The sequence below is a fragment of the Corythoichthys intestinalis genome, chromosome 1 (assembly GCF_030265065.1).
Source record: "Corythoichthys intestinalis isolate RoL2023-P3 chromosome 1, ASM3026506v1, whole genome shotgun sequence".
Taxonomy (NCBI): Eukaryota; Metazoa; Chordata; class Actinopteri; order Syngnathiformes; family Syngnathidae; genus Corythoichthys; species Corythoichthys intestinalis.
The window spans coordinates 39,594,794-39,621,696 of record NC_080395.1 but is presented as its reverse complement, the minus strand read 5'-3'; the positions used below and the strand labels follow the sequence as shown (position 1 = coordinate 39,621,696).

Here is a 26,903-nt window from a genome sequence, read left to right as displayed (position 1 = left end):
CTAATTAAGTCTAGGCAAGGTGGCTTTTTTAGACCAGGTTTTGGACTGGTTTACTCTCAAATTTACAGGCGTATTCCCTTTCTTTTAACTGCTAGTCCTCGAACTGATGGGAGGAGGAACTGGTTTGCTCAGTGGAAGGTTGACTCACACTTGCTATGAGGGTATACAACTGACCAGTGGGCAGCGTGGTCTCAAAATTGTATCCGTTTATAAAACATGCTGTCAAAATGAGAAGAATTTTGAATGGAAATTTGCTAAATTATTAGCTTGCTAGCTTAGATAAATTGGTTTTGAATTTAAAAAAAAAAAAAAAAAATAGCTTCATTATCTTATTCCGAAGGGTTCGGTTAATCCACATGTGAAACTTGTGGGGTTCGGTACCTTTACCAAGGTTAAGGACCAGTGATTTCGACAGTGTTGAGTGGACTTAAGACAAATGTTTATTTTTTGCATTTCTGGATTGAAAGTGATCATAAACAAGTTTGTATTTATTGTGTATGTTAAAATTTGTGTTCAAATATTGCAATTTAAATTTGCTAATAAAATCCAGATATTCATTACTATACAAATTTTCTAAATGTATTTTTAGTAGTTTTCAAAAACAAAGGTTTAAATCGAACGGTCTATCACCTGAACCAATACACGTGAAAGTGGGGAAATAAAGATTTATTTCGCATTGATCATTTATCAAATATTTAGGTTCATATTCTTGAGAAATGTAGCCCTGACCCCAGTTTACCCAATCTGTTTGGTCTTATTAATGTCCCGTCCCCAGCCAAAAGTACACATGCAGGTTATGGTGTTATATTGTCCCTACCAATGTTGAGACCAAACCTACGCCCTTGGTTTTGTTACTAATATTTAATTGTCTTTTGTTTCAGTCAATTTTTACTCATGTACAGCGGTTTATTTGAGTTGCGGCAGTTTAAGGGCTCTACAAGTAAAATGAAGTTAATTATTGTCTTGTTACTGCTCTGGACGTGGTGGTTTTGTATGATCTCAATGTAAAAAAAGAGGCTAGTGATTGAGTTATTCAAAGCATATAGGGGTACAAATGCTGTATTTTTGCCTTTTTCACTTCCTGTAAATGTCCCAGTACTTGTCCGTATAGAGTACTTAATATTAATGGACTCAATGGATTCCAGGCCTCCTTCCTTCAGTATGCATTTAGCAATAACAATCTCGAATGTACTGAATCTCAAGGCACATACACAGTGCTGCTCACACTGCTTCAGTTTCAGTAAGGACCACACGACAACAGCCACTTTCCAATTAAACACATTGAGACAAGTGGGGGCAGCGATCAGAAAGCAAGGCAAAGCTGATATTCTCATAACATTGAACAGATAAAAACATTCTTATAATGAATACTAGGTTAAACCAGTTCAACTTTAGAGGAATAAAAACCATAGATTTTTGGGCATATATTGTACTCCGCCTTCCTTTGTGGTGAGTGTAAATGATCATTTTAACATACATAATAATGTTTTTAATCCGTTCTCTCACAGTGCTCCTGCACTGGTAGATTATCGTTAACGTATAAGTTAAATTGATACTGCAAGTTACAGTTTTAAATGTGTACGAAACATCATTATGAAAACATACAAAAAATTAAGTTATACATTGATACATCATTTATATGCAGTGATGAGCTTGCAGGATAGGTCGGAAAGGATAAAATACTGATGCACACACACACACACATATCCCGAGAAACAACAAACGCAACTAGTGTTCATTATCAGCAATACAGTAGATACAATGACACTCCAAATAGGAACACGAAAAACAAATCAAAACCACTTCTATTTTAGATAATTAGGGACCTACACACATACACACGCAAATCGCAGCGCTAGGTTCAAACTCAGAGAAATCACCTAATTTCACAGCTATGGAAGTGGCAATCATCATTTAGCAGCTTATCTATGATACATTCAAGAAAGAAATGATACGACTTATTAATTGCCCCAATAAGCTAGACAAAACCTCTGCCGTTTTAAATAAGTTTTAGTTTGTTTTTTGTTTTTTTTTTCTTTTAAATCCACCCCCATTCTGCGACTAGGTTCTAAGTGAGGTTTATGCGAACAGAGTAGCTACCTTGCTCAGGAAATGAATTACAGTCTTTGGTGCTGCCAAGCAACTTCATTTGAAATTAAAAGACAAAAATATACACAAATAACTAAGAAACGAAACAAGAAAACACACACAAATATCTACATATATAGATATATGGTATATTGACTCGTGACACCTGCTCCCACCGTATATATTTATATATGTATATATATATATATCCTCCCTGACGGAATGTTTAAAAGAAGCATTCGACACCGAGAAGCCTTTAGCCATTAACAAATGTAAAGGGAAAAGTTAACTTTGTCACACATGCATAAATGAGAGAATTACACAGAATTAACTCACACCTCATCAAGCATTGGTACTATATACTCTATTTCTATAATATACGTCCATATATGTGTGTATATCGAATACTGCATGGTTTGCTCAGGCTTAGAAAAATCCATACTGTGAATTAATTTGCATTGTTTTCCAGACCTAGTCAAAGCCATGCCCACACGTCTAAACATCGAAGAAACAAAGTGGAAACACTCAAAATGAAAATACGGAGACGGGTGAGGAGGGAAAGGCGACTATTTAGATTGTATTGCAGTTTCGTCAAACAGTACAAATACTGTTAGTAACAAGAGTTTCACTAAATAGAAAGTGATTATCAAATATGAAGCAATACTCAGTACTTGCACTTTGTACACTAGTTCATTCGGACAAATCAAAGTTGTTTTTTTCTCCTTAATTAAACGGGAAAGCATTCGCAACAGCAAAGCATGCTGTTTTTCTTGCATCAACAGAAAAGAACGTACGACACACTGAAATATACACCGACTCCAAAGTATATGCACCGCTATCCGCGGAACATCACATCCATGCAGCCTATGTGCATATATATATATTTATATACTCACACATAGGATGCATCGAGCGATTGGAATTTCAAGTGCTGCAGTCCAGTACATTAATAGTCTTGAATATAGTCATATATAAGTATTAACATGAACAATATGTAAGGCACTATGGTTGGGGACAGTTATACAATGCAGCGAGTCTTGTGAAACAAACGATACGATAAATGTCTGCGCATCGTTCAGTTTACACTTTTGCTCATGCAAGACCACATGCAGCGTGAGGAAAGACCCTATTTAAATCGCATAAATGACTTCTGACATTGCGAACACCGAAAGACACTGAAAAAGTACAAATACTCGGAACGCGGTACAACATACACCGTAGACGACATCTGGCAATCTAGAGCTAGAGACGGGGATGGCTTTACAAATGTGAATGTGTCTTGCTCATGTAAGAAGGCAATATAGAAAAATAGCTGGGATCGGGGGTGCAACGTCAAACTATTAAACACCACCCCAATTATTTACCTGTTTTGAGGAGTATTCGTAGAAGATCCAATGCAAAGGTATATCAAATGTGCAAAACACATTAAGTGTGAGTTTAACTACTCATTCATTCAATCATTCATACATTATTTCCTTCAGATTTTTGCCCAAATAATCTCTGACATCGGAACTCTTTCACTATTTTTTTTTTTTTTTCTTTAAAGCTTGAAGTTCAATTACACCCAAGTTGACATGATTCAAAAAATAGCTTGCTTTCTCTGTGGTTGTGCCACGGTTTTTGGAAATGAAAAACCATGTTGCTTGTGGTTTAAGACAGAATTCGCCCCGTGCACTTAGCCCTCGGGTAGTGAGAAAAGTACCTGGGCACCCATGCTCAGATGTAGGTATACTGGTTTATTTTGGTGGGACTGAGTGGGAAACTGGCGTAGGCAGGCGAGGCTATGTAGGAATGCGGGGGGAAGAGGGGCTTGAATTGACCTTGGGGATGCAAGGTTGGGGATGGCAAAAGCCGGGGGTTGATGCCAACCGTGACCTGATGCACAATGCCCGCTGGGTGAGAGATGCTGTAAGCGGGCTGAATGACAGGACGTGAGGCGCCAGGGGAGGCCAAGAGGTGGGCCACGGGTGCAGCTGTGACCAATGGACCAGACGGGGGATAGGACAACAACGTGGGTTGGGAATGCGGGTGTCCACCAAGGTGGGGGTGGCCCGCAGAGTGGGTCGGACTGCTGTGGGACAAGGTGAATGCGGGCCCGTGGATGGTGGGTGGGATGAAAGCCTGCGGTCTGCGGTGGGTGAAGTTGCCGTTCCATTCTTGGTGGCAGGAAGTGAAATGTTGGACCTGCAACAGCAACGGATCATGTTTCAATAACACACTTAATGCCTTTTTTTGCCACTAGATGGTGCTGTATCCATGGTTTTACATTGCAAGTCTTGCAATACATGGCTAGTAGGGGGGAAAAAAAGCCCAAGTGCACACTAGACATTTTTGTACCTGTAGTTCTCAAAAGTTTTACACACTCAAGACATATTTAGCGCTCCCAATATTATCATAAGGACCAACATTAAACTTGAGCCAAGTAGTACAAGTGTTATATTATGGCCACTGTAACCTTATGCACAGTCTGAATATTACACTTTATATAGGAAGAAAAAAAAAAAAAGTAAATAAACCCTGATGTACGGCTATGTATTAGATATAAAATTAAATTATTTAATAAATAATAATAAACTAGAGAAAAAATGAATGTGTAAAAGCAAACATTTCTCAAAGATGAAATACAAATGGTTTTACTTTACTTAAAAGTACTTAAGAAATAATGCTTTAAAAATGAACAAACAAAAGCACTGCAGATGTTGAGAAGTAAAATGCAACATATTGGATTAAAAGAAGGTTTTAGTAAACTGTACACATAGTTATAAACTTCTTTCCAACATTGTTTGATCTTATTTTATGCTTTGGATTTTGTACTTAAAATAAATAAAATAATAATAATGTGATGTTTCTTTCACATGCCACTAGTTACCACAATAAACAATCACTGATCCACTGTTTTCTTGAGACGAACGTGTTTTACTTATCTCCTTCATGTTCTGGGAAATCTCTACAGCGGTCCAAAAACATTTCCTGGCATGTGTACATGTGGGTGTGACTATAAAATGGTGCAAGTTCTCACCTGCCCAAAGCCGATGGGTTGCTGCTGTTGGGGTTGGAATGAAGGGGTGATCTTTTGGGAACGGTTGAGGAGAGGAGTAGAGTGGTGATGATGTCGCCCAGAAGGGCCTCTCCCTTTCGACTGGTATGAAGACTCCAGAACTGAGCAAGAAGCAGCTACAAAATGAGAACAGTATTTCATTTCTCATAAATTATCATTTCTGTAAAGACAGGAGGAGCAAAAGCAAGTCATTGCTAAATGTAGATGACATTAAACAACAATTGTGGCAGGAGGCTTTATCAGTTGTCTGCTATTTTAGAAGTTTGATAGTCCCCAAATTTTCAACGTGGCAGCATCGGTCCTCTGAATGTGATCTCTATGATTATAAATAGAAATGTTTGACGGATCAGAGAGGAACTGGTAACTAAGCTCTTTCATAGAGCTTATAGTGAGGCCAGATCATCGGCTATAAATATAGCTGGTAGCTCCGGAATAGCAAGCTGTGCCCTTTTATGTGGGGCCACAGTTGCTGGTTGGAGGTGAGACATGACTTTGACATGAAATGTGATATGACTGAATGATTTCTGTGAAGGATTTACATAGCAACCTGCACAAACCCCAACTTTAAAATACAAAAATAGTGTGAAGGGGGTGATGTTAAATAAACATTCAATGAAGAGATCTTGACGTCCCACTGGCCACAGCTGTTACAAACCCTACTCATGGCGTGTGCAAATCTTTTTAAACAGCCGAATGAATTAAATATTCAAACTTTTGTGTTGATGACAGCCAGGAAACGTGTTTACTGGTAGGCATCCATTTTTTTGAATATTTCATTCGAAACAAATCCCACATGCCATGTGTAGCTTCAGGAAGCTTACACCCACACAGATAAAAAGGCTACCAGCTTCAGTTTGGAATTAGACTATTGGCAGAAAATATCCATTCCGAAGATGGGCTCAGATAAATCAGTCAGGTCACCCATAATCACCTGGGAGAACCTCTGTAGCCGACTAAGATGGCGTAATCCCAGGCCATGTGACCTGTAGAGCAGACAGCAGCAGTGGTGACTAGACTTTTGAGCTACCATGACCTAGCACTCGCTGCTCACAGGTGTGACTGAGTAAGTAATCCAGGGTTCAATACTCGCTTAACTATATTAACACAAAAATCTACATGAGTCAATTCTACGTGGAACATCAACTCATTATTGATGCTACATGTGCTCATCCACTATATATGGTCAGCGTTACCTGGCGTTCCACTGACAGTGTTGTTGTTCTGTACCCTCATTGGCGGTACAGCGGCCGTACGCACTGCTGGCTTGCTGGACTCTGTTTCCAGGGCAACACACGTAACATGAGACTTGCAGTTCTGATTGCTGTTAGCGATGTAACGCCGCTCAGGGAAAGGACTGTTGTTATTGCCGTTTGAGGCAGGTAAGATGTCCACTGTGTCGCACCCACTCTCCTGCTCATCATCAGACATGCTGTTGGCGAGAGGAAAGAGGGAAAATGTGGCTGACAACACTTTGCCGTTTTGACCTAAGATCAAACTCAAAATACTGTTGCCTGGTAAGGAAAGGTTGTGATAGCCTGATTTGAATATACCTGTTGGTATGTTTACAGGGTGACGTGCTGGACTGCACAGAAGCCGACGATCTGGTGCTGAGCGTGCTGTCAGGGCTGCTGAGGGAACAGACTCTCTCCATACTAACTGTGCTCTGACATGCCTCGCAATCTGCACTTCCTTTACATCTAACAAAGACAACAACAAAAATTACGACAGAGCTACAGTTAAATTTCCTCAAGGGACAGCGCTGTTTTACTCACTCCCCCATCGAGTGTCTTTGTGCGTCCTCCTCTTCATCACTACTGATACTGATGACGCTTACAGACGGGCTAGTTAGCTCGGAGATCACCATGGCGTGCCGTTGCTCTTGTGAGACCGAAAGGTCCTCGCAGTCTGGCTCTACTTTACAGCAGTTGTCATCGTCTTCCTCTTCCGCCCGCTCCGTTTCATGCTCCTGTACAACAGCATGCCCCTTTTCAGGGCACCTAGCTTCTTCCTCCGCTGCTTCTTCCACATTCTTTGCTGTATCAGCCATCTTTGGGGACTGGCAAGGTAAATTTTGGATGTTTGTGTTTTGGAAAAAGCTGCTGCCTCTGCGGGAGGAAAAACATATCACCATCATTAAAACCACATTGGTAATGAATGCAAGTCTGCATTATGTACATCAATATCCAGCAAGGTGTTTTCCACTAATTCACAGCTTATCTTTTAAAAGCAGAGTAACCCGAATTCCTAGTTGATTTACAACATTTTTATAGGTGACAATGTAAGCAGTGGACAAACAAAAGAACATGTCACTCAACTATTCATTGTATGAACCAAAATTTAAAACAAGGGTTTATTTTTTACTTATTCTCTGACGGAAAATTTAAAAACAGACTTGTATTGCTAGTTGTTTTAGAGCATTTTGACGAAGCTTTTAAGACGTTCCAATTATGATCTGTGAATATAAACACCGAACCTTCAAACAATAAGAGTACACCTCATTATTTCACCCCACCAAGTTTTTAGCGCTTTCCATTCTTCAGTAATCAACAATAGACATGGGCTGGTTTCACGCAAATTACTGGTTTCAGTTCCATGTGAAGAGAACCATCATGCAGAACAGTGACTTTGACACCAATATTTTGGTTTTACTGACCTTTAACTACAAACAACAACAATTCGACTGAAAAATGGCTTTTGATGGCAAAATAATAATTTACAACTAAAAACCACTGACTCAACACATGGCCAGTGTTATTTTTCCCATGCTGTTCATCAATCGCTTCGTGATTGTGACACGTACACTACCTACTGTTGCGACACATATACTACTCATTATCATGCACGTACATATTCTGTCTATGTGTCATGTAGCTAAACTTCCACCACTTCAAAAGTGTTGTCATGCTTCCCCTCATAATTAACTTGACAAGGTATGATTAACCATTTTAGCACCATAATGCAGTACTTCTCAAATGGTGGGGCGCGCCCCCCCAGGGAGGCGCACAGCGATGCCAGGGGTGGCGCGAGTGACCTCGGGGAACACGCTTTTTGTTTGTTTGTTTGTTTTTCCGTACTAGAATAAAGTGTACTTGCACATCCACTCCGTGGGTGACAGTGGCGCTCTCATTTTCAAAGTGCGTGCAGTATTTTTGAAGTAAGCAAGAGCACACGGAAGAGACTCATGCAGAGCTGGACTCACACAGCGACCCACTGTCTTCTCTCGTCTTCTCCGGTTCTTACGTGTCCGGCCGAGAAGTGCCGTTTTCGGCTTGGGATCGTCACGACCACCTCCCTCACCTACGGTTCTCCCTCGGCCGCTGAGAATGCGCTTTTTTCGGGCCGTTTGCCTTTTGGCTTTGAGTTTTAATATAGTGGGAAATGAGGAAAGACCACTGTTTACTGAGCCACTTAAAGACATTAGACCTCAATCTCATTGATAAGCCGCTTGATTGTTTTTCAGCGAAAACGTGCCGAATATTGCCAATTGTCACAATCGTCCCGCTTTGTCAGTGTTCTATCAGTAAACCAGTGAGCACTGTGGTGAATCAGCGAAAATTAAAAACTTTCCTTCTGTCCAAAGACACTCCCCCCCTTGTATTCAGTTTTGTTTTTTTCGGTCAAATTTTTTGGCATGTTGTCCTGAAGAGTAAATGTTTCTAATCATTTTGAATTTGTTATTATTTACTGATTTTATTACATTTTATTTTTCAGTATCAAATGGTCAAAAATGTACCTTGAGTTATTTTTACAGTTTGGATGTGACTTGTTTTTTTGTTTGTTTGTTTTTTTAACTTCAGGCAAATTGATGCGCGTTGTCTTTTTTCCGTTACAAGCAAAACAATGTTAATAAAGTTATACTTTATTATAAGTTGATCTATGTTACTTTTTTCTTTAATAGAAAAAAAGGACACAATGTTAGGCTGAGGCGTACTTATAATAGTAATATTACAGACAAATGATACTATTTACAGTGGCGGCAGAGAGTTGGGGGGGGGGGGCGCGAAACATTTACGTCTTCCTTGGGGGGGCGTAACAGAAAATAATTGAGAAGCACTGCCATAATGGAATATGATGCCGTGTATCCACTCACTAAAATTTAATCAGGTTCATACAAAACAAAGTATTCTGCATGACATACCTGTTGGCACCAGGCTTCGCTCTCTTGTTGGCAGCAGGCTGCGGCCACACCACATGTGCAATGCCTATGTTTATTGGCTGGTGGGCGGGCATGGTCATTTGGTTGGTTAAGAATGGCTGAGGGTGGGCAATCATGGAGCTGTAATGGTTACCATGGGGACGTACTTTCCTGCATTAAGAAAACAGAACATTGCACATTGAGCCAAAAGCCTTTAGCACCATTACTGACAAAATGGTCTCAGTCCCAAAGGACACGCATATGACTCACCAATCATTAAAATTCAAGGGAGACAGCTTTCTGTGTTGCAGTGCAACCAAATGCCACACAATAAAAAAAACAACTTAAGCTAATGATACTCAATTTTATTTAATGTATTTATTATATTATGCATCAAAAAATGTTTTCACCATTGACTTAAGTGCATGTCGTTAGAAAGTATGACTAACAGATGAGATTAGGCTTACCCCCAGTCACCCACTCTCGGTGGGCCCGCCACAGTCTCTGATGCCAATGTGGTTGGTGGTGGGGGAACTGATGTCACTTGCTGCCAAGTGGGCACCAAAATCTGCTGGGCTCGGTTCGACCAGGCCTGTTTAAGAGCAGAGAAGCAACGAATTGATGTTTGTTTCATCACTGATCATCCTCAGACACATTTTTATTTTATTGACATAAAAGCCACATTATTGCTTGTTTGTGTCTGGCCCATACATCTGTGACTGCAATACCTGTGTAATTACTCCTGGTCTTATTTGGATGGGCTGAATTGGGGGCGCTTGAGTGACCAGAGGCACGGAGGCCTCCATTCGAACAGGGTAACCAGCTGGTTTCACAGTGTTGGTGGGTATCCCTACAGAGGAAAAATATAGGAACTTTGGTTTCAGTTGGTTTCTTAATTTGAAAGAAGGATTGTTCAAGATTTGCTCTATAAATGCAAAGTGCCTCGCCCTTCTTTTTTTAATTGGAGCTAAAGAAACATGATTGATTCATTCATTGAATGGAACCAAAGACATGTACTAACCCAGAATAACGTACCAGCCAAGTACGTAAAATAAACTGAAAATCACACATCCTACCTTGGATGGTGGGGGGACATAAGATGAGTGCCTGTTGAAATGACTCGTTGGCTCCAAACTGTCCACTTCCTGTTTGTAATGGTATTCCAGGATGCAACACTGAAGGGGCAGAGGCCGCTAATGCCTATCCCCCATAAAAGAAAAAGAAAAAAAAAAAGCTGTGATGAAAGATATAAATCTATAAAAAGCAAGAGTGTGATTGAACAATACCCAAAACATATTTACAATTTCAAGTACAATTAAACGATAAACAATTTCAAATTGAATTTAATGTAATGAAACGGGTACTAAGTTATTTTTGACAAAGGTTTTGCAAACATGCCATTTAAGCATGTGCCTCCGATTCACTACTCACACTAGCTATCATTACATTAATTGGATATTAAGAAGTGGGCCTCTATTGTTCTGCAAATGCTTTTGTGTGGGTGCACATGATTGTTAACACAAAGCAGCACGCCAGAAGGTTAAAGTAAAAAAAAAAAATTTTTTTTTAACTATATTACCAGTCCCTATTCAATCAGCACAAGTCACACACTATATTCTCTAGAGGTTAGATAAAGAGGCTAGACTAAATAGGCTTCTTGGATGTAAAACTCAAATGTCAGCCTTGCATTGTGTTAAAATTGACAATTTATGGGAAAATTGAGTTTTTAATTGCCTTCATTAATTAAATGGTGAATGTCAGGCCTCCAGAAAGCCTGTCCATCCATGAAGTGTGAAATTAAACCACAGAGTAAATCTTACGGGAGATGCTAATTTCTGACAATAACAGTTATGAATTTTGATATATCGTGACATTATTATTTGGCTATACATAATCTCTCTCTCGCTCTCTGTCAGGAAATGTTTCCCTAGTGGTGTGATTTACAGCAGCCGAAACCTGCGACGGTGCTGAAACTACACGTGACTTTTGGATTGAATCTGTTCTTGTGACCAGATCCGAAAATGCCCGCAACTCAAAAAATAGCCAAATATGGCGCCAATGCATATACTAAGTATCAGATCAGTAGAACACTAATTCCCATGAGCAATTGACATTTCATTAGATCCTGTGCAGTAAGGCCATACATAAACCCAGCCGTGAGATGAGGAGGGGTGAGAACCATGTGTAAAAACCAGCGCATCAAAATAGGATATTTTCAGTCAAGTCAAAATACATGGATGTTACGTGAAATGTGCTTGTTGAATGCATATCACGGCATGTTATATAGGCAGAATTTAATTTTTGGCCGTGACTCAATTTTTGGATAAATGCATAAATATGTTTATTTTAACAATTTATATTTTCTTATTTTCATTTTTCCAAAACACATTATTGAGTCACTGATATGGGGTCTTGTGTCATGAAGTGGCACTGATAGGAAAAGGGGTCAGCCCTTTTTCTCTCCTCCCCAACAACACAGACTTGCACTGTTGCCATGACCTCAGCAACATGACGTGATTTTGTTGCCATGACACCAGAGCTATAACGCAGCAAGATGGGCAAGTCGGCATTTATGAAGACAACAAGGGCAAAGAGAGTTTTAATCATTCAAACAGGTTGTCGTACATAACATTTCCTTATATATATATATATATATATATATATATATATATATATATATATATATATATATATACATATACATATATTAGTGATGCACGATAATACAATTTTCAGCCGATACCGATTACCGATAATTTCCTCCTCGTTTCAACCGATAACAGATAATATCAAGCAGATAATTCTGTTAAAAGATTTATGTAAAATTTTAAAGTATACACAAGAAAAAATATTCAGTTTTAAGGGTAAATCTATTGGAAATAAGTGAAATTATCTGCCAGCGCTTCAAGTGTATTTCACTCAGATTTCTTGAAGAAAAATAGCTAGCTGAAAGTAAGCTTATCAGCATTATTTTTGGCAATAAATTATGATACCTAATCCTAAAAAAACGTGTTTGTCAGAAATGTTCTTTATTCAAGAATACGGTAGGTATGGTTCAAAACATTATTTGAAAGCAGTTTTGAACTAAAATAATAAAATAATTTAGATGTATGGGCTTAATAAGAAGAAATGGCAATATTTACGTACTTCAAGTAAGTGGAATAATCTGGCGCATTCATCGGTTAACTAGTCTTTAACACTCAAAACAAGATGGGGAAAATTATTTGATTAGATTTAAGAAGAATGATCTGATTAAGACGTCATAAATTTACAGCGTACTGAATGCATTACTGACTGGCTGACTTCGTGTTTGGTTTTGTGCATGTTGAAATTATCATCTAACCACTGTGCCGTCATAAGAAGCATGCTTACTTGACATCACTTGTCCAAATGTCCGTGGTGATGTGATCGGCATGTTTTTCACGAAAAATGGTGGTCGTATAAACTGCATTATTTTTTTATCCCGGGCTCTGGCTCTCGGGTCATTTCGGTAAAAAAAAAAACGTCTCCCGTGCAGCATGCCCTCCCGTCTGTCCCCTTCAGTCTATCCGGCCGCCAAATTAGCACCCACGCCAGGCCTCTGTCTGGCCGTGGTGCGCGACGAGTTTAACCGGAGTGGCGGAGTGGCTCTGCTACAGACGGAGGCGCACGCCTCGCGTCCCGCACGTCGTGGGGGAACGCTCGAGAAACCGGTGTGTTCGCCCCCCCCCCCCCGGTAACCGAGCATGGCTCGCCCGCGTAGGGTGAGGCGGGGGCCTGCCGGACCGGCCAGAGTGGCAGGCTCCGTCAGAAGATGGCTACTTGTCGACTATCGGTCTCGTGCCGGTATTTATCCTTAGATAGAGTTTACCACCCGCTTTGGACTGAATGAGGATGCTTTTTTCCGCCTCGTGGAACTTCTGCAGTGCATGATTTGCAGATGGCGAGAGCATCGTTTTTTTTCACACACGGATAAATCCAGCCATGCTGGTGACAGTGTCGCCATTATCTCCAACTGCTTCTGTTTTGTAACTCCGCCTCCCCAACCCCTCCTCCCTCAGGGGCTTCAGAGAAGGGAGGTGTTGAGGAGGCGGCGGTGCTAAATTCTTCAGTTGCACACATTTGGAGGCTAAACCAAGTATAGAATTATCGGATTACATTATCGGTTCTTTTTTTTTTTTTAATCTGGATTATCTGTGTGATGTCACAATTGCCATTATCGGCCAATAATTATCGGTAACCAATATTATCGTGCATCTTTAATATATATTTATATACTAGTATATTCATTTCAAACCAATCAAAAATGATACCCCATATTTCTTGATAGCAATATTATCTCTAAATGCTGAAAGTATAACTACACCATGTTCCAATATGCTGCTGTTGTTAATTTACTTAACTAGTCAAGTTTGCAGTAATTAAACATTTTTTAAAATCTTTGACGCTTTTGGCCATCCATCACTTAACTTTACCCATCTGGACCATTGAGTTAAGCATGACATGATTAGAGGATGAACCTACTTTGTCAGAAATTTGTCTTCAGATATTTCTGAACCCTATGCAAACATATGTCTAGGTTCATACCGCAGGTCTTAATGCACAATTATGATTTTTTGTCATATCTGTTTTTTTGGCATGCCCGTTCAGACTGCCTTTGTCTTTTGAGCCTGTTCAAGTATCAAGCATGCGCACTAATTCGCAGTCCGAGACGCGCTGAGCAAAACTGACTTGCACGCGCAGGAGCATCATATCAAATGACCACACATGCTGGCTCAACGTCATTCAAGGGTGATCATATTTTGAGTTTCAAAAGAGGACACAAATAACAGACATAGATTATCCGTTTAGTCTTATATTCAAAGTTTGTATGGATTGACAGCATGCAAGCACTGTCTGTGCATGACACACACATACGGACAGTTTGCCCCGACCCTCAGCCGTGTAAGCAATCTTGAAATATTGCTCATTTGGAGCAGAGAGAAAACCGAGCATTCTCAGGCTCATCCTCAACCCATTTTACTTTTTTATAACTGTTGTCAAGCCCGCCCCTTCCCCAAAAGCCACGTTCAAGCTAGGCACTAACGATAATGCACAGCTGCACCACCACCATAATTTCCTGTCTCTCTTGCTCTTTGCTGATGTAATTACTTCATGAATTCCAATTTGGGGGACTTGACAGTTCAGACCGCAGCCACACTCTGGAAAAATGTGTCCCAGATCGGATTTCAATCACATACGAAAGTGACCTAGGTCGGATGTGAAATGATCTACTTTTATGCGACTTTTCCCGTTCAGACCGCCAAGTTAATGCCTCACTCGAGTCGGGAAAACACGAGAAAATCGGATTCGTGCATTAAGACCTGCGGTATGAAACTATAGCTGACAGGTTGGAAAGTTAACACATCATGGACAGCTTACTTGAGGATGGACGACAGTCACTTTGTTGAATGGGTGGTTGACTGTGGCTGCAGCAGCAGCAGCCCCAGGTCTGACGAAGGGTCCCTTACTTCGGTTGGTGGCCTCATATGTGTTAGGACGGGTTGAGCAAATATCCATGATGTGGAAACACGACTTCACACTGTGTGCCAGAGGTGAATATGTCAAAATGATAAGCAACATGCTGTCATGATGTTTGCAGAAGGGAGTTTCAAGACGACTCACTGGTTACTATGAGGGAAGTCCAGCAAGTGTTGCATTGTGACAAAGGAGTGACTGAGAGCTTCGGCGGGTGCGATCCTCTCCTCTGCATCAATAAGCAACATTTTTTTCAGCAGACACACAAACTCTCTGCGGTCTGCCTTCTCTGCAAGCAAGTCGCTGCCTTCCAGATTCATCACCATGTTCACCTGGAACAAAAAATAATTTAATATTTCATTACAATGTTGAACCTTTGTGGAAGAATACCATTTCAAGGCAGAAGAGATTAACATACATGTACTATGTCAGCTAAACAGCTGAAGATGTACTTCCTCGCTTCCTTTGACTTCATCCCCGTCTCGGCCTCATGCTCATCTGTAGACTGGGGAGGCAGGATAAGTTTAGAAACAAAGTTTCTGTGAAGTCAAGATCAAAGTTTCACACTTTTATTGTTTAGTGAAAAACTGTTCACCTTTATTCTCCAGACTGCATAAGGCGAGTCAGACTCTCTGCAAAAGAAACGTGCCGTCTTCGTTCCTGCATTCAGTAAATGCTCTCCGGGCAAACCTTGTGTCTGAGAAATGTAGCGAATCTAGACGTTTAAGGTTGGAGATAGAAAAAGAGACAAGAACTATCAATAGTTACTCTATCAAACCAGTGAATTAAATTAAAGGCAGGAAAATTAATTTAGCATCCAGACACAGACGCTGTGTTTAGTACCGTTATTTAAAAAGGTCAACAACAGTGACATCATTCTGCTAAGTCCCTGATAGTCAGAGTCACTGGGTGCGGAGTGTCTATGTCTAGGCACTGCATCGCAGACCTTGACGAGTGCACTTCATGTGAACCAGTTAAACCCAAATATCCCTGTGCTGTCTGACAGGTGTCAGGGTCTTTGCATGTTAGCTGTGATAACAAGGTCCTCCTGCACTAAATGCCAGATGCCTTTGCTTGGTCATGATTGCTCTTCAGTGGAGTGTATCACACACACACACACACACACACACACACACACACACACACACACACAGGTTTATGAGAGGAGGCCAGTGAGAAGCCAACTGACGTCAATCACACTCAAGTGTTAAGGACAACAAGCATTAGAAATTCAACACTGCAAAGAAGTAGAAAGCCTCACAGTGAGAGAGATGTGTCGCACATTGTCAATCAATGTAGCACCAGCATAATATTTAATATGATAAAATCCTGTTATGTCACACTATTTGTGTAGGCCAGTATGGCAGAAATTAAATGTAACATTGCTACAAATTGAGCTCCCAGGGATTATGTTTTTGAAATTGAAAAAACATCAGTAGAGTGGTGGTGGTTTATACAATGAGGAGGGTATCGAAGGGAAAAGTCTTGTTCCCGTTTACCATGACTGAAAAACAAAGCTATAAAACAATTTTTAAGAACGTGGAACAAGGACACAATAACATTGTAGAACAACATCCAAAAGGAGGTTCTCAATGTACAAACACAATGTGTTGTCTTTCCACTTGAGTTGGGCCTGCATAACTGCGAAAGCTGCATATAGAAGACACATGACATTACCAGAAGCTTGACTCCAAATGTACATGCAAATCAATTGGATTTGCAATGTTCAATCTAGACAATGCTAATATTGAATCTTTATCCAAATTTACAATAGAAAAATGCATTAGAAACAGTATACAGTGGATACATACAATTTACCATCGCTCTTTGACCTTACAAAACAGAGAGCTGTTGTGACTAAGCTAAAAATATGTAACATCTGAGGGTTTATTGTAGGCCCTGAGAATGTTCCGGAAGCATTTAAGGTTACTCTCTGGTCAGGGGATTTACTGAGCTCTAGTTTAAATATTTGTCTGATCTTGGTGTGCAAACAAGCAATGTGTCTGTGTCTGGGCCTTACCTAGCCATGTTATTGATGTAATAAGAAAAGCATTAATTAGCTTTTTACAAAAGTTAAGTCATCTGGTTTCACTAAATTCGAATTAACGCAGGTAACAGAGACCTTCAATCACCTTCAATCAGATTAAGCAGCATATTCATATGTACTGTGTCAATCTATTTGACCGTAGTGTATCATTTGTCTCCATTCAATATTATGAAATACTGAATTAAACGCAATCACTTTCTATAATTGTTTGACATTGTAAGATTTTGATTTCAAAATGCAACATTTCAGTCTCTTTAGCAACTCTGTATGAACAAACCCTTTTTGCTCTTTACAAAAAGGTTTTTCCTCCACAGAGACCGTGAGATCAAGTCAACTGAGCAGACCAAGAGCAAGACACCCTTTGTTTTTGTTGCTGTTGTTATTTTGATATCAAGAACACAATATGTTTGATTGCATGTCTAATGCTTCTGGGTTTTGTGACAAAAAAGGCACATCTCTATGAATATTGTATTAGAACTGTTCCAACTAAGCAAGGGCACGAGGACACATTATCTGATTAAAATAAGTGACTTCATCTTGCCATGGTTCCAAACTAATCTCAGTTGTGTACGCCACAAATTTTCAAAGGGTGGCACTTGTACAACTTGTAGAACGTGAGTGGTCTCTACTAGGGCTGGGCGATATGGCCTTAAGTACGTATCACGATAAATTGAGCAGATTTACCTCGATAACGGTAAATGACGATATATTCGCCCTAGCGGACTGTTATATAATTTGAAAATTTGAATCAATGCATGGAATACAAATTAACCGTTTCTCGTTAAATTTATTTACCAGCTTTCAATTTAACAATTGCACATGCAGTCTAAACATTAAGTATTTAAAAAAATCTAGTAAACAATAAGAATTCTAGTGTGAACATTTATAACAGCTTGTATGACTTATAATGTACAATATTATAAAAATCAATATGACAACTGTGTAAACATGTCATTCTAACACAAATGACTTGCAGCTTTGACAGTACACTTCAGACAACTTATTGGTAATGGCTGCTGTGACATAATAATTCAACACAAGTGTTTACGTCAAGGTTTCAGGTTTTTTTTTCTCCAGAACATTTTTTAATACATGCACCCCCCACACATACACAACCACATTAAAGCTGTATTGCTCTGATGCCAATGAAACATTTAAGATTTTTACGATGGCAGAATAAAGCAAACACATACAGAAAAATAGCTGTGGCCATTAAAATTTCATATTATAGAAAGGCTTTACTGTTGGATTATACTTTATGCGGAGTGCTTTACCATCATGAAAGCTTTCAGAGAAATCACACAGATACCGAATAACGCGACATAATGATTGCTACATGAAGTCCGTGCCCAGTCCACTCATTAATTTCAGACGTTTCAACAAGGTTAGAGCCGCTATCCGACTCCATCACGTTCATTTGTACCGTTAGCCGCCAGCGTTAGCCTGTGGCTTGGCTACCAGAAGAAAGCACCGAAAGCATCCTCTCCTGAAATCGTGAGAACCAGGGAGGACAGCGGGTGAAAGCCCGTCTGGAACCCGCCAAGAGTTTACTTAATGTCGGGTGAAAGTTTGGTGAGGCTAACTTAAGCCCGACTCCATCCCGTTTACTTGTAGCGTTAGCCACTAGCCTTAGCCTACCGGGCTTCTGTTTGTTTGGTTTCCTGAAAACCACGTGACTCCATACGTAAGCACACTGTCTGCTTTCTTAAAGGGGAATGAACATAGCCGAACAACAGAGTCAAAGCGGGATGAAAAGACAATATTTTCTCGTTTTATTAAATTACTGAATTTACCGACATGGTCAAAATTACGTCGGTCATCGTGAAGAATTTCAGAAACGGTAAATTTTCAGTTTACCGCCCTGCTCTAGCCTCTACCAGTGCATGAATGGGGCAAAGGGTTGCTGCTAGACATGTGCCGATTACCGGTTTCAAGGTATACCATGGTATGAAAACATCACGGTTTCGAAAAATGCAAAACATTTCCGTCATACCGTTCCTAAGGTAGTAGCTATTTTTTATGTCCCAAAAATGCAGGGAGAAATGCCTCGCTTGTAGCTGCAAGGCTTAACCCTCATCCACCAGTTGTTGTTCAGTGTCAGTGAGTCAGCTGTGTTACACGATGGCTGAAGGTGGTGAAACTACACCTGAGCCCCACCCCCTCAAAAAAAGACGAAGTCGCTAATATGGGAGTACTTCGGCTACGGAAACAGACTGCCGCCGCTTAGAGGAGGCAGGACAGCAGGACCTCCAACATTATTTCACATTTACATGACCATCATCTGTCACTTAACACAAAATTTAAGGTAAGTAAACGCTGTCATGAACTTTTTCCATCAGCTATGAGAGTTCACTCCAGTGTGTTTAGCGATGGTAAAACAAATACTATAACATAAGCTTGTTGATGAGGTAGATAACGTGGCTAGTTAGCATGCCAAGACGCCTAACTAATTTCCTCTCTACCATTTCTCTCTGGCGACTTTCTGTGTTGAGAGAGGGTGGGTGGCTGTGTGAGTATAATGTGTAAATAATGATACAAGTCATACACACGCGCTCTGTCTCGTGCTCTCCATTAACAGTCAACTAATTAATATTGTGTACAGTTTGAGAATGAACTGAGAGTGGAAATAATTTAGCTTTTTTTTGAAGAAGAATTATTTCCTAACAAACTGCTGTTTGTCATATGCAACCGTCAAAGGTAGCGATAATAACTCAAATTTGCACACACAACTTGAGAAGAAAAATTGACCAAGCAACCGCATTTCAGCTTTGAATCTGTTATATTTCACCCAAACTTAATAAAAAATATAAAGCAATTCTGATATTTTTTAATTGTTGAAACACTTCAGGACTTTGAAAGCAAACCTTTCGTTTAACAAAACGGATAGCTAACAGATGATGATGTTGATCAATGTTTTGCATTTCAATTGATAATTTGATATCGATTTGATTGTGCATACTCAATGAACATATCGATCCAGAAGGATCTATTGTTACACCACCAGCTCATAGCTATAGGATGATTGACTGGTTCAACCGCTGCAAGTCGTCTACAAAAAAAATAATAATAATAACAATTAGTGATGCAGGATAATACATTTTTCAACCGATACCGATAACCGATAATGTCAAGCCGATAATTCTATTAAAAGATTTATGTAAAGGTTTAAAGTATACACAAAAGAAAATATTACTGTGCAAAAATAGAATTTATTGCTCTTTTTTTTCCCAACATAAAATATGAGCAAGTCGTCAATTCAAACATCTAAATAATGACAGATTGTCTAACATTGTGTAATGGTAAACTTTTGGCAACAATTACTTACAGAGTAAATACCTAAGCTGCACAAAAATGCCTTTAAAAGTAAGCCATTCCTAACATATATAACATTAATACACTGCAAAACACACCTCCTTAAAACTAGTCAGTTTTAAGTGTAAATCTATTGGCAATAAGTGAAATTATCTGCCATCGCTTCAAGAGTATTTCTCTCAGATTTCTTGGAAGAAAAATAGCTAGCTGAAAATAATCTTAACAGCCTTGTTTTAAGCAATACATTATTATACTTAATCCTAAAAAAAAAAAAAAAAACTTGGAAGAAGGAAAGATTTAGAATAATATTTGTGGCTACAGAATGTTGATTTAAGAATTTGATTATCCACTGTGACTGTAATTGATCAGAGAAATAAGTTAAATAATTTGAAAAGTGATTGCTAATGTTGTATGCTTTGTTGCACACTGTGAAAATGATTAACTCAAAAGAGCGAGAGACCCATTCTGCAGCGCTTTGTTTACATTTGCGGCTTTCGCGACATTTGCTTTACAGCAGCTAAACTGATACACGGCAGGACTATTTGGACGGAGTTGGAGCTCGCATCCGCGTGCGTGTTGTTTTGTGCCTGAGTTTTGTTAAGCCGAAAATAAAAGCAGCGTTACAAAGTCACCTGACCGCTCGTCATTTTACATACTGAATGCATTATTGGGTGGCTGACTTCGTTTTGTCCATGTTTAAATTATCATCTAACCACTGTGCCGTCATGATAAGCTTGCTTACTGGACATCACTTTTTCATGAAGAATGGTGGTCGTATAAACTGCATTATTTTTTTATCCAGGGCTTTGGTTCTCGGAACATTTCGGTAAAAAAAACAAACCGTGTCTCGTCTCGGCGGCGGCAGCAATTACGTTTGTACCGGATAATCCGCCCGCCCGACTGGTTCGCAGCGGCGTATTCGGGTCCTGGCTCTGCTCGCACGCCGTGGAGGAACGCTGGAGAAACCGGGGTGTTCGCCGGAGGTCCCGAAGCCGGGGAATCGGGCTCGGCTCGGCCCGGCCTGCCCCGCCTATGGCGAGGCGGCGGCGGCCTGCCGGACCGGCCAGAGCGGCGGGCTCCGTCGGAAGACGGCTACTTGCCGACTATCGGTCTACAGTCGTGCCGGTCTTTAGCCTTAGATGCGAATTTACCACCCGCCTTGGGCTGCATCCCCAAACAGCCCGACTCTGTATTGTCACGATCCCCGTAGTTTAGCTTGTGTTTACAATAGCCTTAGCATTCCCGCTAACAGCAGCCTCGTATTCGTTCCAAAAATCTTTGTGATGCAGTTTTAAACGGCTGCTGGGGAAGTGGTTTTGAATGAGGACGCTTTCTTTCTGCCTGGAACTTCTACGGTACATGTTTCGCAGATGGCGAGAGCGTCGTTTTTTTAGTAACAGCCGCCATAATATTCAACTACTTCTTGTCGTGTAACTCCGCCTCCTCAACCCCTCCTACCTCAGGGGCTTCCGAGAGGGGAGGGGTTGAGGAGGCGGCGTGCTGAATTCTTCGGTTGCGCACATTTGGAGGCTAAATCAAGTATATAATTATCGGATTGCATTATCGGTTGAATTTTTTTATTGTCTGGATTATCTGTGTGACGTCATAATTGCCATTATCGGCCGATAATTATCGGTGACCGATATTATCGTGTATCTTTAAAAACAATAATAATAATAATGATAATAATAAAAACTTTGTTTCCACATCAAATCACATCACTTCCGAATCATAATTGAACAGTTATATAATATTTTGTATCGAATCACTACACATGTATTGAAATATTTATCCAATCAGCTTCATGGCAAAAGTTCCCAACTCTAATAACAACCCAATTAAACAAAGAAGACAACATTTTTGTTGATGTTTAAAAAAAGACCAAAGGTGTTCGTATTGCTTGACTACTGAATCTAAAATTGAACTAAAAAGGTGGTGTAATATAGGATGAGGAGTAAGGAGTGAGGAGTAAGAGTCTGAGTTATAAATACAATATGCTGTGTAAGATGGAACCAAACCCCTTGAAGAAAGATAAGTAGAAAACGAAACGGAAGGGGTGGCTCTAGATGCCTCAACTCTCTCTCGGGGCAAGTGGTTGACATCTCATGCCAGCAATAAACTACTTTACTGTGGCCTCTATTTTAGTCAACTTTCTATTTTCAAGTTGTGTATTCGCTTTTACACGGCTGACACAACAAATGAAATGCTGCAAATTTGAAAATAATTATGCGTTGAGTCATTCAGATAGTTGTTTTAGTCTGTGTTTTATTGTTTTAATAAATGCAGACAAATGCTTGTTTTAAAACCCTTTTGCACACCTCATCAGAGGCCCCATGCAATTTCATTAAGTCTCCCATATGAAAAAGACACTTAGTCATTGGAAAAATTTGTTTTGTGTAACGTTTATGATGCATCTAGACAGTTTTATTTATTTATTTTTTTTTTAAATAATGTTTGAATAAATATGTTAAATGTTGTGCAGGCTTCGGCCTTTCTGTGCAACAAAAATATGCATAGTATGCTGATTGAACACTCCAAATTGTAGCTAAACATGAGGGTGTGTATGAATGTTGGTCCACCACTTTGTGCCTTGGTATTGGCCGGCAAGCAATTCAGGGGTTACCCTTCCTACCCCCAACAGAAAAAAAGAATTAAGTAGATCTTTCTTTTGCCAAAATAATAGCTTCTAGATGTTCATTATAAGTTTCTAGTGCTGCAACGATTAATTGATTAACTCGAATAATTCGATTAGAAAAAAAGATTCAAGTTAAATTTTGCTGCTTCGAGTATTCATTTAATTAAAGTGGCGTTGTAATGGTTTGTTTTGAAGTGTTTGCATTTAGTTTTATTGCATTTGGTGGATACGCTGCCCTCTAGTAGCGACAGTGAATATGACATAACTCATTTCAAATGGTTGATTCTGGCTGCTCCCTGTTAAGGCCAACATAAGTTTTTGTTTGAGTTAATGTTTTTTTTAATGCATTCATAATTTAGTTTATAGGTAAAGTTAGCTGTTTTGTGGGAATATGTGTTTGAACCATTTGTTAAGAGCATTGTAAAAAAAAAAAAAAAAAGTCAGCATTTTATAACATTTAAGCTAGCGTTTTTTTGCTATGTAAGTTAGCCATTTGTTCTTTTGTTGTACTTCGATCCTCATTTATGTTTTAGACCGTTTAACGCTAAGCACAGGTATTTTAATTTTTTATTATCCTTATCCGCTTACTCGATTATTCAAAAGAACTGGCTTATCAATTAATCGGCTCCTAAAATAATCGATAGCTGCAGCCCTATAAATTTGAATGAGTTGCTGGATTCTAGACAGAGGTATTTTCGACCTCCTTACAAAATATCTCCAGTTCAGTTCAGTTTGAGGTTGCTGAGCATGGACATCTCGCCTCATCCCATATATTTTCAACAATAGTCAGTTCTAGAGACTGGGATGCCCCTCCTGTAACATTGTACTTGCTCCTTTCTATGAATAATCAGAGTAAATTTTGAGAAATGTTGTGCGCCTTTGTATTGTTAAAATCTATCCCTGACCTAACTTTAACATTGTGATTGTTTGGTGAACATTTTTCTCAAGAATATGTCAATTTTAAGTGGGAATACAGTAATCTTTCATCACCATTCATAACACCCTTTGCAATCACCAAATAACTCAATATTTGTCTCACCAGTCCACATTACATTGTTCCAAAATGAAGCTGTCTTATACAAATGTGGTTTTGCATACATCAAGCGAGTCTGTTTGGGGCATGTGTTAACAAAAGGCTTATTACGCATCACTGTTCCGTGCAGCTTCTCTTAGTGTAAAGTGCACTGAATTGTTGAAAGCTTTCTGCAGCAACATGTTTCAGTTTTTTGTTGGTGGTCCGTGGATTGTCTTTGCCCGTTCACACCATCTTTCACCTTCACACTGACATTGTCTTGGCTTCCAGTTTTATCCTTAAAAAGAATTATGTTTGTGGTCCTTAATTTCTGATTATGTTCCTCACAGTTGAAGCTGACAGCTAAAATGTCAGAGATGAATGGCATTTTGTAACCTTCCCTTAAACCATGATCTTAAATATTTTATTCAGGTAATTTGATAGCTGTTCTGAGGCTCCCACGTTACCACTTTTCAATGGAGATTCAAAGAGAAACAACATGTAATCAGCAGCCTTAAATAAATTTGCTTATGTTTGCATGCATCTTTCTTTGAGGTTCGGGTCTTGATAAGATCACATCAATTTTGGTTTCCAATTACCAGTACTAATAAGTTACAGGTATTCGAATCAAGAAAATGACAAGGGTGCCAACAATTTTGCACCTGTGCATTTTTTTTTTTGACAGAAAATATGCGGTATATTCTCCGATAGTCTGATGAACCTAGTTTTAATTATGGAATGTTACTCTCACCATCAGTTTGTTTTTTATAGATACTATATTACCAAAAGTATTCACTCACCCATTCAAATGTTTTGAATTTTGTGTCCTAATCAATTGGCCTTGTCACGGGTGTATAAAATCAAGTATCTAGGCATGCAGACTGTTTTGACGACCATTTGTGAAAGAATTGGTAATTCTCAGGAGCTCTGTGAATTTCAGCATGGAACTGTCACATGATGCCACCTGTGCAACAAATCCAGTTGTGAAATATCATCACTCCTAAATATTCCACAGTCAATTTTTCAGCTTTATCATAAGAAAATGGAAGAGTTTGGGCACAACAGCAACTACCTACTCACAAGTGGTAGGCCATGTAAACTGACGACGAGGGGTTAGCGGATGTTGAGGCGCATGGTGCCAAAACAGTGGTCAACTTTCTGCAAAGTCAATTGCAGAAGCGCTCCAAACTTCATGTGGCCTTAAGATGAGCCCAAGTACAGTACGCAGACCTTCATGGAATGAGTTTCTATGGCAGAGCAGCTGCATCCAAGCCATACGTCACCAAGTGCAATGCAAAGTGCGATATGCCGCGGTGTAAAGCACGCCACTGCTGTACTATAAGCAGAGGAGACGTGTTCACTGAAGTGATAAAACACTCTTTTCCATATTGCAATCTGATGGACAAGTCTGGTTTTGGAGGTTGCCAGGAGAACAGTACATTTCGGACTGCATAGTGCCAAGTGTGAAGTTTGGTAGAGGAGGAATTATGGTGAGAGGTTGTTTTTCAGGAGTTGGGCCTTTGAAGTCTTAGGATAATATAACATTTTGGACAATTCCATGCTTCCAACCTTGTGGGAACAATTTGGAGCAGGACCCTTACTCTTCCAACATGACTGTGCACAATGCACATGTACACAAAGCAAGGTCCATAAAGACATGGATGACGGAGTCTGGTGTGGATGAACTTGACTAGCCTGCACAGAGTCTTAACCTGAATCCAGTAGAACACCTTTGGGAGTAATTAGAGAGGAGACTGAGAGCCATGCCTTCCCGAACAACATCACTGTGTGACCTTACCAATGTACAGGGTGTTCCAAAATATTTGAACCCATTTCGTAGGCCAATAATTTTGACAATTTGCGTTGGAATGACCAAAAATTTTCACAGCTCGTGTAGAAAACGTTTCAAGTTTTTGTGTTTAACATTTGGCATTTCTATCTTTTCAGGTTAAGAAATGCCATTCACTTCAAAAGAAAAGGCATTTTGCAGGCGGCGCTCATATTGAACATTTATGAAAATCTGTCATAGAACCAACAAATATTTGTACTTTTCTTTGTAAATTTAACCAATAAAACTAATGACCTTCAACATTAAAGTGTATTTAGTTTCATTAAGATTCATCAAGTAGTTTCCGAGATATGGGCATTTAGAATGGGGTCAACCATTTTGGAGCACCCTGTACTTTTGGAAAGATGGTGAAAAATTTCCATAAACACACGACTTAAACTTGTGAACAGCCTTTCCAGGAAAATTGAAGCTGTTACAGCTGCAAAAGATGGACCAACATCATATGCAACCCTATGGGTTAGGAATGGGACTTAAGTTAGATACGTGAGTCAAAGCAGGTGGGAAAATGCTTTTTGCTATAGTGTACAGTGATCTCTCGCTACTTGACGCTTAAAACATCGCGCCCTCAGTACATCGCAGATTTTTTTCAATTAAAAAAAAAAAAAAAAAAAGTATTTTATAGAGATGTCCCATCCAATCACATACAGCGTCTCACTCTCCCTCCTGATGCCTTGCTTTCTCACCAGGCAGCTGCAGCTTGTTAAAGTTAACCATGAGTGACAAGGGAGCTGCTTTGAACTTACCAGAGAAACTTGAAAGTACTACCTTTCAAAGGGCGCAGACTCGTTTAACTTGTTAAAACATTGGCTGTAGTTTGCCATGGCAGCTCATTGTGTAGTGTTGTGTGCTGTTCTAAGCGGCATTAGTTAATTTAATAGGACCCAATGAATGAAGCATTTTATAAAGAATGATACTTTGGGGGGAAAAAACATGTCATATATATCTCTTTCCAATGCTAAATCTGAATAAATAAATTGAACACACCCCAAAAAATATATATACCGTATTTTTCGGACTACAAGTCGCTCCTGAGTATAAGTCGATCCAGCCAGAAAATGCCCAACGAAGAGAAAAAAAACATATACAAGTCGCACCGGAGTATAAGTCGAATTTTGGGGGGAAATTTACTTGATAAAATCCAACACATAGAACAGACATGTCATCTTGAAAGGCAATTTAATATAAAAATACAACAGAGAACAACATGCTAAATAAATATACAGTGTACAGTGCATGAACAACGAAATGGGAATATACTGTCCTACGCTACA

The 26,903-nt window shown here is 39.6% G+C and overlaps 1 protein-coding gene across 1 annotated transcript in view; it reads right to left on the bottom strand.

The window, feature by feature from the left end:
* Positions 1-299: 299 nt before the first annotated feature.
* The window catches only part of hipk3b (homeodomain interacting protein kinase 3b), a 58,623-nt gene continuing 32,019 nt past the window's right edge, over positions 300-26,903 (bottom strand). The window contains exons 4-16 of the mRNA XM_057829334.1: positions 15,373-15,492; positions 15,196-15,282; positions 14,925-15,109; positions 14,682-14,841; positions 10,358-10,481; positions 10,010-10,131; positions 9,749-9,873; positions 9,285-9,452; positions 6,919-7,251; positions 6,697-6,843; positions 6,340-6,575; positions 5,108-5,262; positions 300-4,272 (exon numbers count right to left, since the gene is read on the bottom strand). Of these exons, the coding sequence (XP_057685317.1) occupies positions 3,805-4,272; positions 5,108-5,262; positions 6,340-6,575; positions 6,697-6,843; positions 6,919-7,251; positions 9,285-9,452; positions 9,749-9,873; positions 10,010-10,131; positions 10,358-10,481; positions 14,682-14,841; positions 14,925-15,109; positions 15,196-15,282; positions 15,373-15,492 (2,430 nt within the window). The 3' untranslated portion in view covers positions 300-3,804. The remainder of the gene's footprint in view (positions 4,273-5,107; positions 5,263-6,339; positions 6,576-6,696; positions 6,844-6,918; positions 7,252-9,284; positions 9,453-9,748; positions 9,874-10,009; positions 10,132-10,357; positions 10,482-14,681; positions 14,842-14,924; positions 15,110-15,195; positions 15,283-15,372; positions 15,493-26,903) is intronic.